The sequence below is a fragment of the Platalea leucorodia genome (assembly GCF_965183815.1).
Source record: "Platalea leucorodia genome assembly, chromosome: 10".
Taxonomy (NCBI): Eukaryota; Metazoa; Chordata; class Aves; order Pelecaniformes; family Threskiornithidae; genus Platalea; species Platalea leucorodia.
The window spans coordinates 9678443-9691141 of record NC_138832.1 but is presented as its reverse complement, the minus strand read 5'-3'; the positions used below and the strand labels follow the sequence as shown (position 1 = coordinate 9691141).

The 12699-nt window shown below is 45.6% G+C and overlaps 1 protein-coding gene across 1 annotated transcript; it reads right to left on the bottom strand.

Annotated features, from left to right (window-relative positions):
• Nucleotides 1-1963: 1963 nt before the first annotated feature.
• RAP2C (RAP2C, member of RAS oncogene family) lies at nt 1964-12121 on the bottom strand. The gene is made up of 4 exons (XM_082323106.1): nt 12028-12121; nt 11538-11953; nt 9401-9720; nt 1964-4497 (listed from the first exon to the last, which is right to left on the bottom strand). The coding sequence occupies exons 2-3, from the start codon at nt 11808-11810 to the stop codon at nt 9442-9444; spliced, it is 552 nt and encodes a 183-aa protein (XP_082179232.1). The 5' UTR covers nt 11811-11953; nt 12028-12121; the 3' UTR covers nt 1964-4497; nt 9401-9441.
• Between the last annotated feature and the right edge of the window lie 578 nt (nt 12122-12699).

Below are 12699 nucleotides of genomic sequence, written 5' to 3'. Positions count from 1 at the left end.
CTAGACACTTCCACCTAGTTTCAAACTGTAATTATAGCCAAGCCTCTTAGAGCAGATAAGAGCGCACTGCTCGACACGAGGTGTGGCCGGCGGTTCGCCCTCCACCCACGCAGGGCATCTCGTGTACTTCCTCCCAGGGCTGTCCCCACGGCGGGGTTCGTGCCGCCGGTGGCTCATACCCAAGCGCAGCCAGCCAGGCTGCAAGGCCCGACTCTGCCCTCGGTAGCGATTCATTTCCATGTCACCCGTGCTACGTGGGAGCAGGGTGGGGAAGAGTCCCCGAGGCTGTGCTGCGGTTAGCTCCTGCTCTCCAGGCGCGCCGGGGGGACATACCTGTCCTCTGACTGCACAGGGGAACGGGACACCGGGGAGCTTTCTGCACGGCCTGTGCACTTTTATAGCAGGAGCTGCTAAACCGAAGAAAAAGCTGCCTCTGAAACCCTATCGATACAGCTCCCAAAAACAGCTAGCCCGGGTTTAAAGCAACATGACGCTGTGACACCTATTTTACGAAGGACACTACTCAACCATTTGTACAGCAGCAGCTGAGCTCACTCTCAGCACCAGGACTTCTGAAAGATAACAGCCTTAAACATAAATCTTACGTGCTTCCTTAAAACCCCCAACCCGGACTACGCTGTACTGTCCCTTTGAAACAAGTGGTGCGAACCCACAGGGACTCCCTGGCCGTCCTTGCGTTCACGTCCCAGCCTCCGAGGGGGAAGAGGAAGCATCTTGCTGAGTTACACCGAGTGCCACAAGGAACAGGGGATATTATTGCTCAATTACGACTTCTTTTAAACCTCCTGAGAAATCAGACTCAGACAGCGATCAACCCACTTGTTACATCTCGAAGCAGAGCAGTCCTGATGTGTCAGCTACCATGCTCACCGAACCGGGCATGCTTCACCCCCAGCCTCCTGGCGAGGAGGCTCCGGGAAGCACACGTTTTATCCAAGAGCACTCAGAAGGGCAGTCTGCCCTTCTCTGTCATTCTCCTCTCGAGATGGAAACTAGTCCTCCGTCTCAGCGAAGGAAGTGCGAGCAGGAAGAAGAAACAGCACAGAAACCTACCTTCAAGATAAGGCTAGCGCTGTTTTAGCTGGAGGAGGGGTGGTAAGCACACTAGGCAGTTTTGCCTGTTGACACATCACTGAGGACTGAAGGTACTAAGGTAGCAAGTTTTTCTAAAGTTTAAATCACGTTTTACATTAATGCATGGCTTTAGTTACAAATGCAACATTAAAGGTCAGTACCAAGACTGCAAGTTCTGAGGAAGGTGCACTTTTTGTTACAGGGCTCAGATAACAATCATCGCCTTAGCCAACTCAAGGCTTTTACTGCACATTTAAGGTAATTGTTATCAAGTTGCTTTGGGCACTCTCCATTGGGAGGTTTTCTAGAAAAATCTTCTGCTTCTCCTGAGGCAGAGCTCCAAGAGCATTTACTTTGCTAGTGTGGTGGAAAGATGCCAGTGCTGGATTACTATGGTGGAGAGCAGCTACAGAGCCACGGTAAGATGATGTCAGGACCCAGAGCCATCTTCACACACACAAAAGCCTACATGAAAAATACAAACGTTAAAGACTTCGACAAGACAAACACAGATACTTCTTTCGAACAAAGCTTCATCATACTGGCCTGTGAGGAGAGGCAGCACCACGGCTTTGAACAGGCCCCCCAGCTCACAGGAGCCCCTGCCTTGCGCAGGAAGGTAACGCACGGCCCTTGCTCCCCCTCCTCTCCACTCAGAGCACCTGCGACTGCGAGCTTTACGCCCAGCCTGGGCACAGTTGTACACCCTGTTTCCCAGAGCTGGAAGGAATAATTCATGACAATTCAGATGCGGTTGCTATGTTTAGAATAACCAGTATCTCAAAAAAACCCCAACCAACCAACCAACCAGGCAGCTTGTCAGTTCAGCCCACTTTAGAAGAAATTGAACACAGACCAGTAACCCCAGTGTGGTAATACAGGTATCTATTTTATTAAAAAAGTTACAAACAGGTGGACTGTAGGGTTGTCTTACAAAATGACAAGAATGAATTCTACTGGAAAAAACTTTTTACAAAGCATTATAGGTAATTGTTCCATTTTTGCACTTGTTATTCCAGATTTCACCTATCACTGATAAAGATACAGTACATTAGATACATGATGTTAGGTTACATTTTTATTTGTAGAGCCCTACTGCAGTGATTTGAACAACTCCTAAACAGATGCCATAGTAAAGACAATACATATTGCATTTATTATTAGCCTCTTACTCTAATAAGCAACTTCACATGCAATCTATTGAGGAAGCCTAAAATAACTTTTGGTCCCTTTTTCCCCCCAAAGTGTGCTGAAGAAACCATCTCTCGTTTTCCCACTCCTGTCACTCTAAGCTAGTTCAAGTTTTTTAAGTTTTTTTTTTTCTTTTTTCTTTTTTTTTTTTTTTGTTTTTGCGCTGAGGTCAATGAAAATGAACACTGGTTTGATAACTACCCATAGGAATGAACCACTGATTAATATTAACCAACTTTTTCCCCCTTAGACAAAGGAAAACTAAGATCTTTAGGAATTACTTTTATTTCCTATTACTTCCTTACAACCTACAAAAAAGATCAACAACCACCACTTAAAAAAAATCTACTTTGAATACAAGGTTTGGTTTAATTCTGATATTAAAGTGCAAACCTAAGTATTAGCCTCAGCCTGTTTATAAAGTTTGTACAAACAGGGGGAAAAAAAAAATTTCAAGTAACCCCACAGGGAAAAGAAAAAAAAAAAAAAAAAAAAAAAAAAAAAGGTGTTTCAATACCCAAGCAGAAAACCTGGCGTCCTCTTCTTTTAAGGATTCAAATTCAACGCTGAATGTAGACTCAGAATCTTTATTTCCTGCTAACACTGTAAAGTCAGCCTGCGTTATTACCAATAAAACACATTAATGTTGAGATACTGTACCGGTGATCTTTTATTGTTTTAAATGCCATCATCCACAATACAATTCGTGAGTTTTAAACTGCTTAACCTCATATATCCATCACTGCTTTTACTGGAGCTTTTCTCAAAGTTATTTAGCTATTACAGGGAAAGAATGTACATTTCTAGAAGCATGTTCAAATGACTAAAGCTGGGCTCCTAAAAACCTAGAACTTTGGTGCAGTAGGTGAGCTGCAGTTATTAAATTTCTGCAAAAAAAAAATTACACATTTTAAACCACCACTAGAAAAAGCTCTCATGTATGCAACATGTTAATAAAACTGAACAAAAAGATTTCATCTGTTCTTTGTACATTTTCATTCTGCTCTTTATACCTGTGTTATTGTTAAAATTTTCAAGTATTCAGAGAAAATGTTGATCAGGTAAACAATAAGGAAGGCAATGGCTGTTTAAAGCACGCTTGCAGTTAGTATCACTGAAACCTGGTGCTTTTCCCCTTGTTACACCAACTTGTCTCTAATATTAAACTTGTTTATTGGGAAAAAAAAAAAACAAAAAACAAACTAAAAAGCAATTTGTGACAGTGCAAGAAAAACTTTAACAAATATTGCTTTAAAATATTATTCAGAAAGACAAATATTAGGAACTATAAAATGTAAAGTGATCTTATTTGCATTAGATTTACATGTGCAGAGGTCTACTAGATGTCTCTTAACGTGCCAGGCAAAGCTGAGCTGACCGACTAGGCCTACAGCCCATTTTGAAGGATACATTATCCCTTTTCAAAGGCATAGAGAAGCTATTTGTAAACAAGCAAGTTTAGAAACTCAGTAGAAGGAAAAGTGTGCTGCCATTTTTCAATGCTACAATTGTCATTTTTGATTAAATGAGTTTAAGAAACCCACGATTGCAAGAAAAGAAACATCAGCTGGAGACTGTACATCCCATTCCAAGTAATCAATCCCTATTGTCAAATCAGACCAGTTACAAACACAATATCACAGCTGCATTTGCCAAGAAAAGGGATACTACATCCGTACAACAGAGGTGCCTTCAGTATCTTGTCATGACACTGTCACACGTAAACAAAAAGTCTCAAAGAATGACCAACTACATCGTAGGAGAAAACTTTGCAAATAGAAATAAGCACTGATGCGAGGTAATATACAGAAGTAACCATTTGTTTAAGGCTCAATTTATTCTCCATTAAAACTCTCTTCTTTTAAAAGGCATTGAGTAGGTAATACTGAGTTTAAGTATTTAATAAATACAAGTTCAGAAATTGATTAAAGAAATCAATTAAAATATTAAAAATGAACTCTTGCATATTAGCCATTATATGAACTTAGAAAGCTATAAAAGGACTGATAGATAAAGAACAGATTTTTAAACTTATGGTAAACATGCTAAGCATTCTGATTAAGGTGTGTGGATCCTGGAGGCCACCAACCTTACGCACTTAGATGTATGGCAATGTGCTGTAATAGAGACAGGTTTACCAAGGCTCAGCTCTGCAACCTGGGCTGAAAGTTCTCCAAAGCAGCATCTGTGCAAGTTTCCTCTGAGTTTTATCTGCAATTTAAACAAAATAACTAATGAAAGCCATATTCAATACACATTCAAAGTGAACTCAGCTTCTCCCACAGTGCGGAACAGCTAGTTTTCCATACTGAGCTCCAAAGCACTGCTTTACACAGCGGCATTCTTGAAGTTCTCCTCCTCTAATTCTGGTAATCCAAGAGGCAAGCAGGGAACAACTTATTGCCATGAACTTTGTAACAGCTGCCCCTGTGGGATACTAAGTTCCTTCTAAAGATCTGAAATGGCTAGGAAATTTAAGTTCTCCTGTACGTTAGGCTTTGCATTGGTGGTGAGGAGGCACCCAGTAACATGAAGCAATGGCATTTTGCACAAGTTCTGGAAACAGGTAAACGAGCCAACTAGTTCAGTTTTGACATCCAAGTTCTCAGCATTCGTATCCTCTAAATTACTACTAAAAAACACCCCTTCGCGTTCATCAGACAGCCTCAGCAGGGACAGAACTGTAGGCCACTGCTCTCAATCAAGCACACAAATGTAAGTAGTGTGACCAATACATCTTTGTATTTCTGATAACTTGCTTGCGCTTCACAAGATTCATCTGCAGACATAGCCTAAAAGCCTCAGTCAAAGCTCAAAGTCAGTAGAAGCCTGCCCTTCATATGCACATGCATGCACTTCATTGAAGCTCGATGCTTGGCTTTTTGGGGATTTTTGAGGAGTCTTCTCTAGTCTTGAAGTCATTCCTTTGTAGGAGTCAGGACCTGACGTTTCCTACTGTATCATTTCTTTTCAGCTGTTGATTTGCTCTCAATTAACAGTTTGTCACAACAGAGTGCTCTGACATAGCCAGGGTTCTCCTCGCCTAACAACGGGTCACCCCCGACATTCAGGAGCAGTACTCCTGTACTGACAGGAGCAAACAGCCAGGTTTTACTTGCTTGTTTGTATGTTTTCCAACTAACAGTAATTCTCACCCAGTCTGGTGAGCACGTGTACCCCCACACACTGTTGCTGGTCCATGAATTTTAGATGGGGAGGGACCCTGTATTGCCAAAACAGCAAAAAAATATTTAGCTTTTAATGGGGACGAATTAGACCTGCTTAATAGGTGTTTTGTCTTTGCTTAGAGCACAGGAGAGGCAACCCATTTACAGTGCAGCTCCTCATCCTACCAGAGTTAGATCCATCCCAAAACTTCACCTAAATCCAGCACCCAGTGCTGTCGCCAGCAAAGAATTGCTGGGGATAGTAAGGACAGAGAAAGCAAGTAATGGTATTTTCTTCCACATGCTCTTTCAGCAACCTTGTATTTGCAGGTTAGGGACCTCCCAATTCAGATTTGTCACCTTTCCATTTAACTTGTGCTTCGTTACCACAATTAGCACCATACAGTACCTTATCTGGCTTCACTTTCCCATGAAATTTCTACAGCACTCTCTAGTCTCTTCTGCAAGCAGGCAGGAGAGAGGGGGATGTTAAGACAATCTAGCAAGATAAATTTGTTTGTGCTGCATAGCCACACAGACCAGAAGACAGTATACTTTCAGTTTTTATCCTTAGAGCAGAGTACTCTTCCTTCAGCGCTTGCTTGTATCAGTTACTCACAGATGGAGGGGACAGAAATCACTAATCAGCATCAGTCTTTCACCCCAATATTACGGTGTTCCCAATCCAACTAGTACCTCTACAGAAAACCTTTAATGCACCAGCACTGTAACTGGTGCCATATTTTAAAGATTTAAAACACGAAACACTGTCATACTGACAATTCAAGGAGCAAGGAAGAGAGAGCAGCTACTGGAAATCTCACATCTCTGAATGCAATACTGAAATGACAGAAGACCACTGCAGAAGCAGGAAAGGGGAGGGGGGGAAACAGGATGCAAGAACAACGCGCATTTTTAAAAGGAACTATGGGTTATCCTGCTTATGTAGTTATGTTCCATCCTTCACTTCACCCAAGGCAGCTGACTGGAACGGTAATTTAAGCAAGCGCTACTCGAAAATGTCATGAAAGAACCTACACAACATCATACTTGACAGATACTTCTCCCCCCCAAAAGAGGGAAGTGATACCTGCTAGTTAAAACTGACACTGAAACAGCCTTAAATAAAACCAGGCCCAGCATATAATCCACCCCTCACCCCTCCCATTAGTTTCTCCATCAGAACTGTAGAGACACAAACTGTTTCTACATACTTCAATCTGAACCAACTGATCCAGACCTAAGACTCCTCCGGGACACAAACAGGTCACAGAACTCAGAGATGACGAAGATTATGCTAGGACAGAGCTATAGTTCAAGCCTACTCCCTACACACAGGTTTTCAGACAGCTGGTTCCACTTCCTCAGTTTCACTTTACCTAGGAGGGGCCACTGCCCAAGCAGATGTTTGAGAAGCAGCAATTGTTCCCTGGATCACAGATAAGCAGAAGAATTACAAAGCTGATATCACAAGACACCATCAGCAGTTCTCCTACACTAGAGCACATCAGACAGAAATTATCAGGCAGCAAAGGCCTATCATAAAGTTAATGAGATCCTACACCTACTCAATCAAAGAACAAGGATAGAATGAGAGACAGGAAGAATAAAATATCCCGAAAGTGGGAGGCTGAAATGAAAGATACAGAGCATGAAGCCTGTGAAGAGCCAGGACGAGTAACACAAGAAGAGGTTCCAGACGTGGCGAGATCTGGACTGAACAGGAAGCTGCTTAGGAAGGAAAGACTTACTCGCTTGGCCCAGGTGACAAGACTACATTGGGCAGAAGCAGCATCTCCTAGAAGCAAGGAAGTATTTTGCTGCTAGAGGCTTGATGCGACACTATGAGCTGGGCAGAACAAAGGAGAGGAAATCTGTATTACAGAAGCTTAGGATCTTCTACCTCAAGAGATCACGAAGCCATAAGAATACAGATGTTTCTTCTGAAGCAAGAGCATGCTTAGGAAACACATCAGATCTAGGCATAAGTTATGATTCAAAGGAACAACATATGGCCCTGCCCCCCACCTCGATTTCACCTTTAATCTTAAACTTGATATTTAATGCTAAACCCAGAAGCAGACAAGTTAAAGACGACTCCCTTAGAAGTAACCAATTCTGGAAGCACAAATTTCATGGGTAAAGGGCCTGATTTTGGCAGTTGAAGACAGCAACCTGCACAAGATAAACCACTAGTAACCCAGGGGATTGCCATAACCTTTGGCATGATGCTTCAAGTCCACATACTCTTATTTGTGAAACTACCTTAGAAATAGCTGAAACATTGCATTACTATACGTGATTCAAGTTATTAACCTTGCAGCACTCCGTTAAAAAAGCAGCAATTCCTTTGATTTACTCCTTCCTATAACCCTATAAGGCTCTGCACGTGTTAAGGATTAGTGTACAAGGAAAGACTATTTGTATTTTTCTCTGCTCCAATACAAGCAGTTTGCTCACCTTTCAGCAAGCAAATTTCGAACTTAACACACACCTCTTACATGGTGACAGCAGGCTTTCCTTACTTCACAGAACTGGAGATAAAAACATCATGTATAATCTTTAGTATGACAGTGCTAGGGTCATGAGTATCTAAAATTTTACATTCACAAAGCACTTGATAACAATCTCAAAGACAAGCTTTGAGTGCAAGTCAGAGAGAGAGTTCTCAAGATCAAAGAGGATACATGGTCCAAAGCTTCCAGCAATAACCTATTTTCCCTCTTGTCACTGAGGGACAGAAAGCTCCTTTGACTCGAGCCGGAGTTACTAACACGGCAGTCAGAGCCTAACCCTCAATCAGTGCAGCTGTCAAGAGGGACAATTCTTTCCCCTGAATTTCCATGTCCTCCCTCATTCCTGCACTTGCCCTCAGATCACAGAGTTGTTTGCCAAGACAGGTCCAAGAGACAACTGAAGGTCTCATGGACCAGTTGGCTGCAGGCAGAGTGTACCAATGGCGTAGAAGAGCCCTTTCCAGTAACGTGGATTCAAGCCGATGGTGAAACCAGACCTGCAAGGGCTACAAGGAAAAACAAGAGCAGGGGTAGCCCAGAACCACCTCGCACAGGAATGACAGGGGAGGAGCAGATCCATTTACATAATCAGGTGAAGAAGGTACTGAAAAAGACCACCATGTGGGTGTGCCAAGAGCAGCTATCCTTCGGGAAAAAAATAATGATCAAAGCAATACCTGAGACAGGGGAAGCTTTACAGAGGCCCCCCTGGACACTGCACTCTTGCCACACCTCTTATGAGTCACTGGGAAAGGAAAGAGTTGTGCATTGGGAAGCCATTTTATAGTGTGTTCTCTGCTCTGGAGATTTTAGACGAAGAGCACTTTGCACAAGTCCTTGACTAGTACGTGTGGGCTTCAAGCCACTCCTCACAACTCAGGGTGGTTCTCTTTTAAACTTATTCCACTGATAAGGCAGAAACGTACTCTAAGTACATTCGGCTTCTGTACCATGTAATTTATTTATTTATTTTAAACAAGCTCAAAGCCTTCTCAGCAAAACTATTGGGAAATTTGGTCACAATAATCCCATCGAACTCCAAGGTAATGCCCATCACTTGAAAATAATTCAGATACTAACTACAACCAATAACGAAACCCACTGCAACATCACAAAACATTATTGAGGATAATGTAATGTCAAATACAGCACTGACAGTCAAAAATAGGTGGAGATGAGATCATACACTTTGTCTCATTGTAAAATTACTGCAAGTAAACGCAATGTTCCCTGACTAATCCTGTTGAAGTAACACAAGAAGTCCATTTGACTCAAGTAATCGTGTGCAACCAAAGGCACAAGCTTCCATCTGTTTTGGAGGAAGGCTACCTCCAGGTTAGACTACTTCATTTCAGGCTCCCTGTCATGCTTTATCTGCTTACTTAAACAGCACGCTTATGCACCTCAATTAGTTATGACTGTTCCACCAACCTGCTCTGTATGGCCATGATTGAGGTTTTTCTTAATTTCTCTCACTGGACGATGCAAGTTGTACAACACTGATCTTGTTTTTCAGGCAGGGAGGCATAGTTCATTTGCCTGACGATCTCAGCAAACAGTTCATCCACCATTGTTTTGCTCTTGGCTGACGTCTCCATGAAGGGACAGCCCCACTCCTGAGCCAGGGCTCTGCCTTCTGCAGATAAGACCTCCCTCTCCGACTCCAGATCCACTTTATTCCCCACTAGGATCAGAGGAACTTTCTCGTATCTCTTCACCCGGACAATCTGGTCCCTCATCGGCTTGATGTCCTGATCAAACAATCCAATCGGTTAGTACATGTAAGTAATCATGTGAAATTGCTATATAACCACTACAGAAACACATTTTAAGAACCCTCACGTGCAACTGAACATTCAAAATACATCAGAAGACTTCTTAAATTCATATTCATGCGGATCTAGAACTCAGAGAAAGTTTACTCCCTATCTTTAATAAAAGTTATTTTTTATTTTATATAAATGCATACACATTTTATAAAACGTATGCGCACATACAAACAGAAAGCAACTGCTGTACTCTTAAGAGAGATTTTTGGTTCATCTAGAGGAAGATACAGTACAGCTGCTTCAAAAGTTGATTTCAGTTTTCTGAAAAAATTGTCTCAGGTCTAAAAACCTGTAACATTAGGAGTAGCATGCCATTACACAATCATTTAGGAAGCTCATGTTCAGTTTACAGCTTGAGAAAGCCAGTAATTTAAATAAAGTCTTCTCACTTCTGGAATGCTTAGAATAATTCATTGTGAACACATTTAATCACACGTAAGTAACCAAATTAGATGGTGTAAAGAGATTTTATTACCTAGAGATGCATTTATTCAAGTCTGAGCATCGGGAGTTTACACTTGGAAGTCTGAGTCAGCTTCCTCTGCCCCCTGACTGTTTTAAGTTACTATCAGTACTACTAAGTTCTACAAATTCTTGCATAGTTCCAAGACAAAGCAATTTAAGTGTTTGAAGTTACCACTGTGTAAGAAAGAGAACTGCAGAGAGTGGTTTACACCTACAGGCTTCAGGGTAAATACGCTATAAACAGACACGAATAATTAAATATTAACAGCGTGGATTACTAACTGTATGTCCATTCCTCGAATAATGGGGACTCAATGGTCCCCAAAATAAGTGAAAACAAGGGGAGAAGCATCCCAATGTCATTGCTGTTGTTTTCCAAAGAAAGTATGTCTTCAGCTTGCACTCGGGCTATTTTGAGGCCTTTGCTAAGATAAAGTTTAGCCTTCAGCAGAAGCAAACATTCTGCTTCAGTGGGGGTGTGCAAGGTTTTGCCAAGCAGCTGGAATACACCCAACTCAGCAACTGAAGCCAACGCAGTAGTTGCAAATCCCTGTGCTGCATGCAGTGCTGCTAAATCCACTTATTCCCCACAAATAAAGCCTCATTTCCAGAGGCAGCTTAGACTGGCTGAGATATTTCCATTTTTTTGGAGAGTTTTAATAGTAGAAATGAAATCCAGACCCACAAATGATCACATATGGCTTGCCTCTCTCCTCTCCAGTACACCTACGCTGTGAAAGCATCCAGCTTATGCTGGACGGGAATATATTTGGGGGGGGGTGGTGGTGGTGTAGAAAATACCAGCTTACTTAACAAGTCACAACTGCAGAACAATAAGACTGTCTTCAAGAGCAACTGAAGAAACAGGCTTTTTAAGAAGGCGGGGGGGGGGGCGAAAGGGGGAAGTCTCGATTTTAATATCGAGTGATTTCTTCATAAAAGGGGATTGCCAAAAGATTTCTGTTGGGGAAGTGGGAGCGAGTCATTGTTCTCCGGCACTGCGTGGGATTGAACACCCTGATAAGTACCTGCAAAGCAAGCAGTTTTCCATCAGGAAGCAGGGCTGGTGAATGCACTTCCAAGCCGGGCATTCTCACTTTTGCCCCTTCGCAGATAAAGAGCCCGTGCGCACCCACGCTAACCCCACAGCCTCCTGCGCGGCTCAGCGCCGTCCCCGGGGCAGGGACGGCTGCGTCCCCAGAGGGGAGGCCGGGGCCGGCCGCCTCCCCGCCCCACCGAGCTGCCGCCCCCGCCCAGGGCCCGGGCGAGGTTACCTGGAAGGACTGCTGGTTGACCAGGCTGTAGACGAGGATGAAGCCCTGGCCGTTTTTGATGTAGAGATCGCGCATGGAGGCGAACTGCTCGGTACCCGCCGTGTCCAGGATCTCCAGCACCGAGGGGGACGAATCCACCTCGATCTCCTTGCGGTAGAAGTCCTCGATGGTGGGGTCGTACTTCTCGATGAAGGTCCCGGTGACGAACTGCACCGTCAGGGCGGACTTCCCCACCCCCCCGCTGCCCAGCACCACCACCTTGTACTCCCGCATCGGGCCCCGCAGCCGCTCGCCGCTCCCCCGCCGGGCCCCCCGCCGCCGCCGCGGCCCGGGCCTAGGGCAGGCGGCAGCGCGGCCCTCGCATAGCCCCGGCCCGCCTGAGGAGAAGGGCGAGGCCCCGCTGCTCCCGCGCCGTCCTGAGGGGGAGAGACAGCCGTTAGGGCCCGGCCCGGCCCGCCTCGGCCCCGCCGCCCGCCGCCCCGCTCCTTACCGCCGCGCCTCACTCCATCCCGCCGCGCCTCAGCCGCGGGAACCGCCCGGCAGCGGCCGCCCCCGCCCGGAAGGGTTATGCTGCGGCACCCGGAGGCGCGCCCCTCCCCGCCGCTTTCTCCGGTCACTTCCGGCGCGGAGCTCCGTCAGCGCAGGCTGGGCACGCCCCGCGACGTGCTGCGTCACCGAGCGCCCCGCCGCGTCACGCGGCGACACCCGCCGCGGGGGACGGGTTTGCGTGTGGCACCGAGGCAGCCCCGCCGCGCCCTGTGGTGGGGGGACGGGTTTGCGTGTGGCACCGAGGCGTCCTCCCTTCCCGGCCCCGGAGGGGGGGCTCCGCCCCAACATGGCGGCTGCCAGGCCGAGCCCTGCCCGGGCCGGCGGCCGCGGTGGCGGGCCGTCCCCGGGCCGTGCGGCCGCACACGCCTCCTCGGTGTCACCTCACGCCAGGCCCGGGAGCGCCGGCCGCCCCCGCGGGGGGAGCGCAGGCCCCGCGGCCCATCGGGCCCGCCGGCCGCCGGCTGTGAGGCCGAGCTGCTCCCGGCGGCACCGGAGCCTGATCGGAGCCTTCCCGCGCACAAATCATTCTTAATCGCGGCAAAACTCCCAGAAAAAAAGCAGTTTTCTTGAGGAGGTTTTGCTTTTTCGTCCTGCTTTCTTCCCCTCGCAGCCC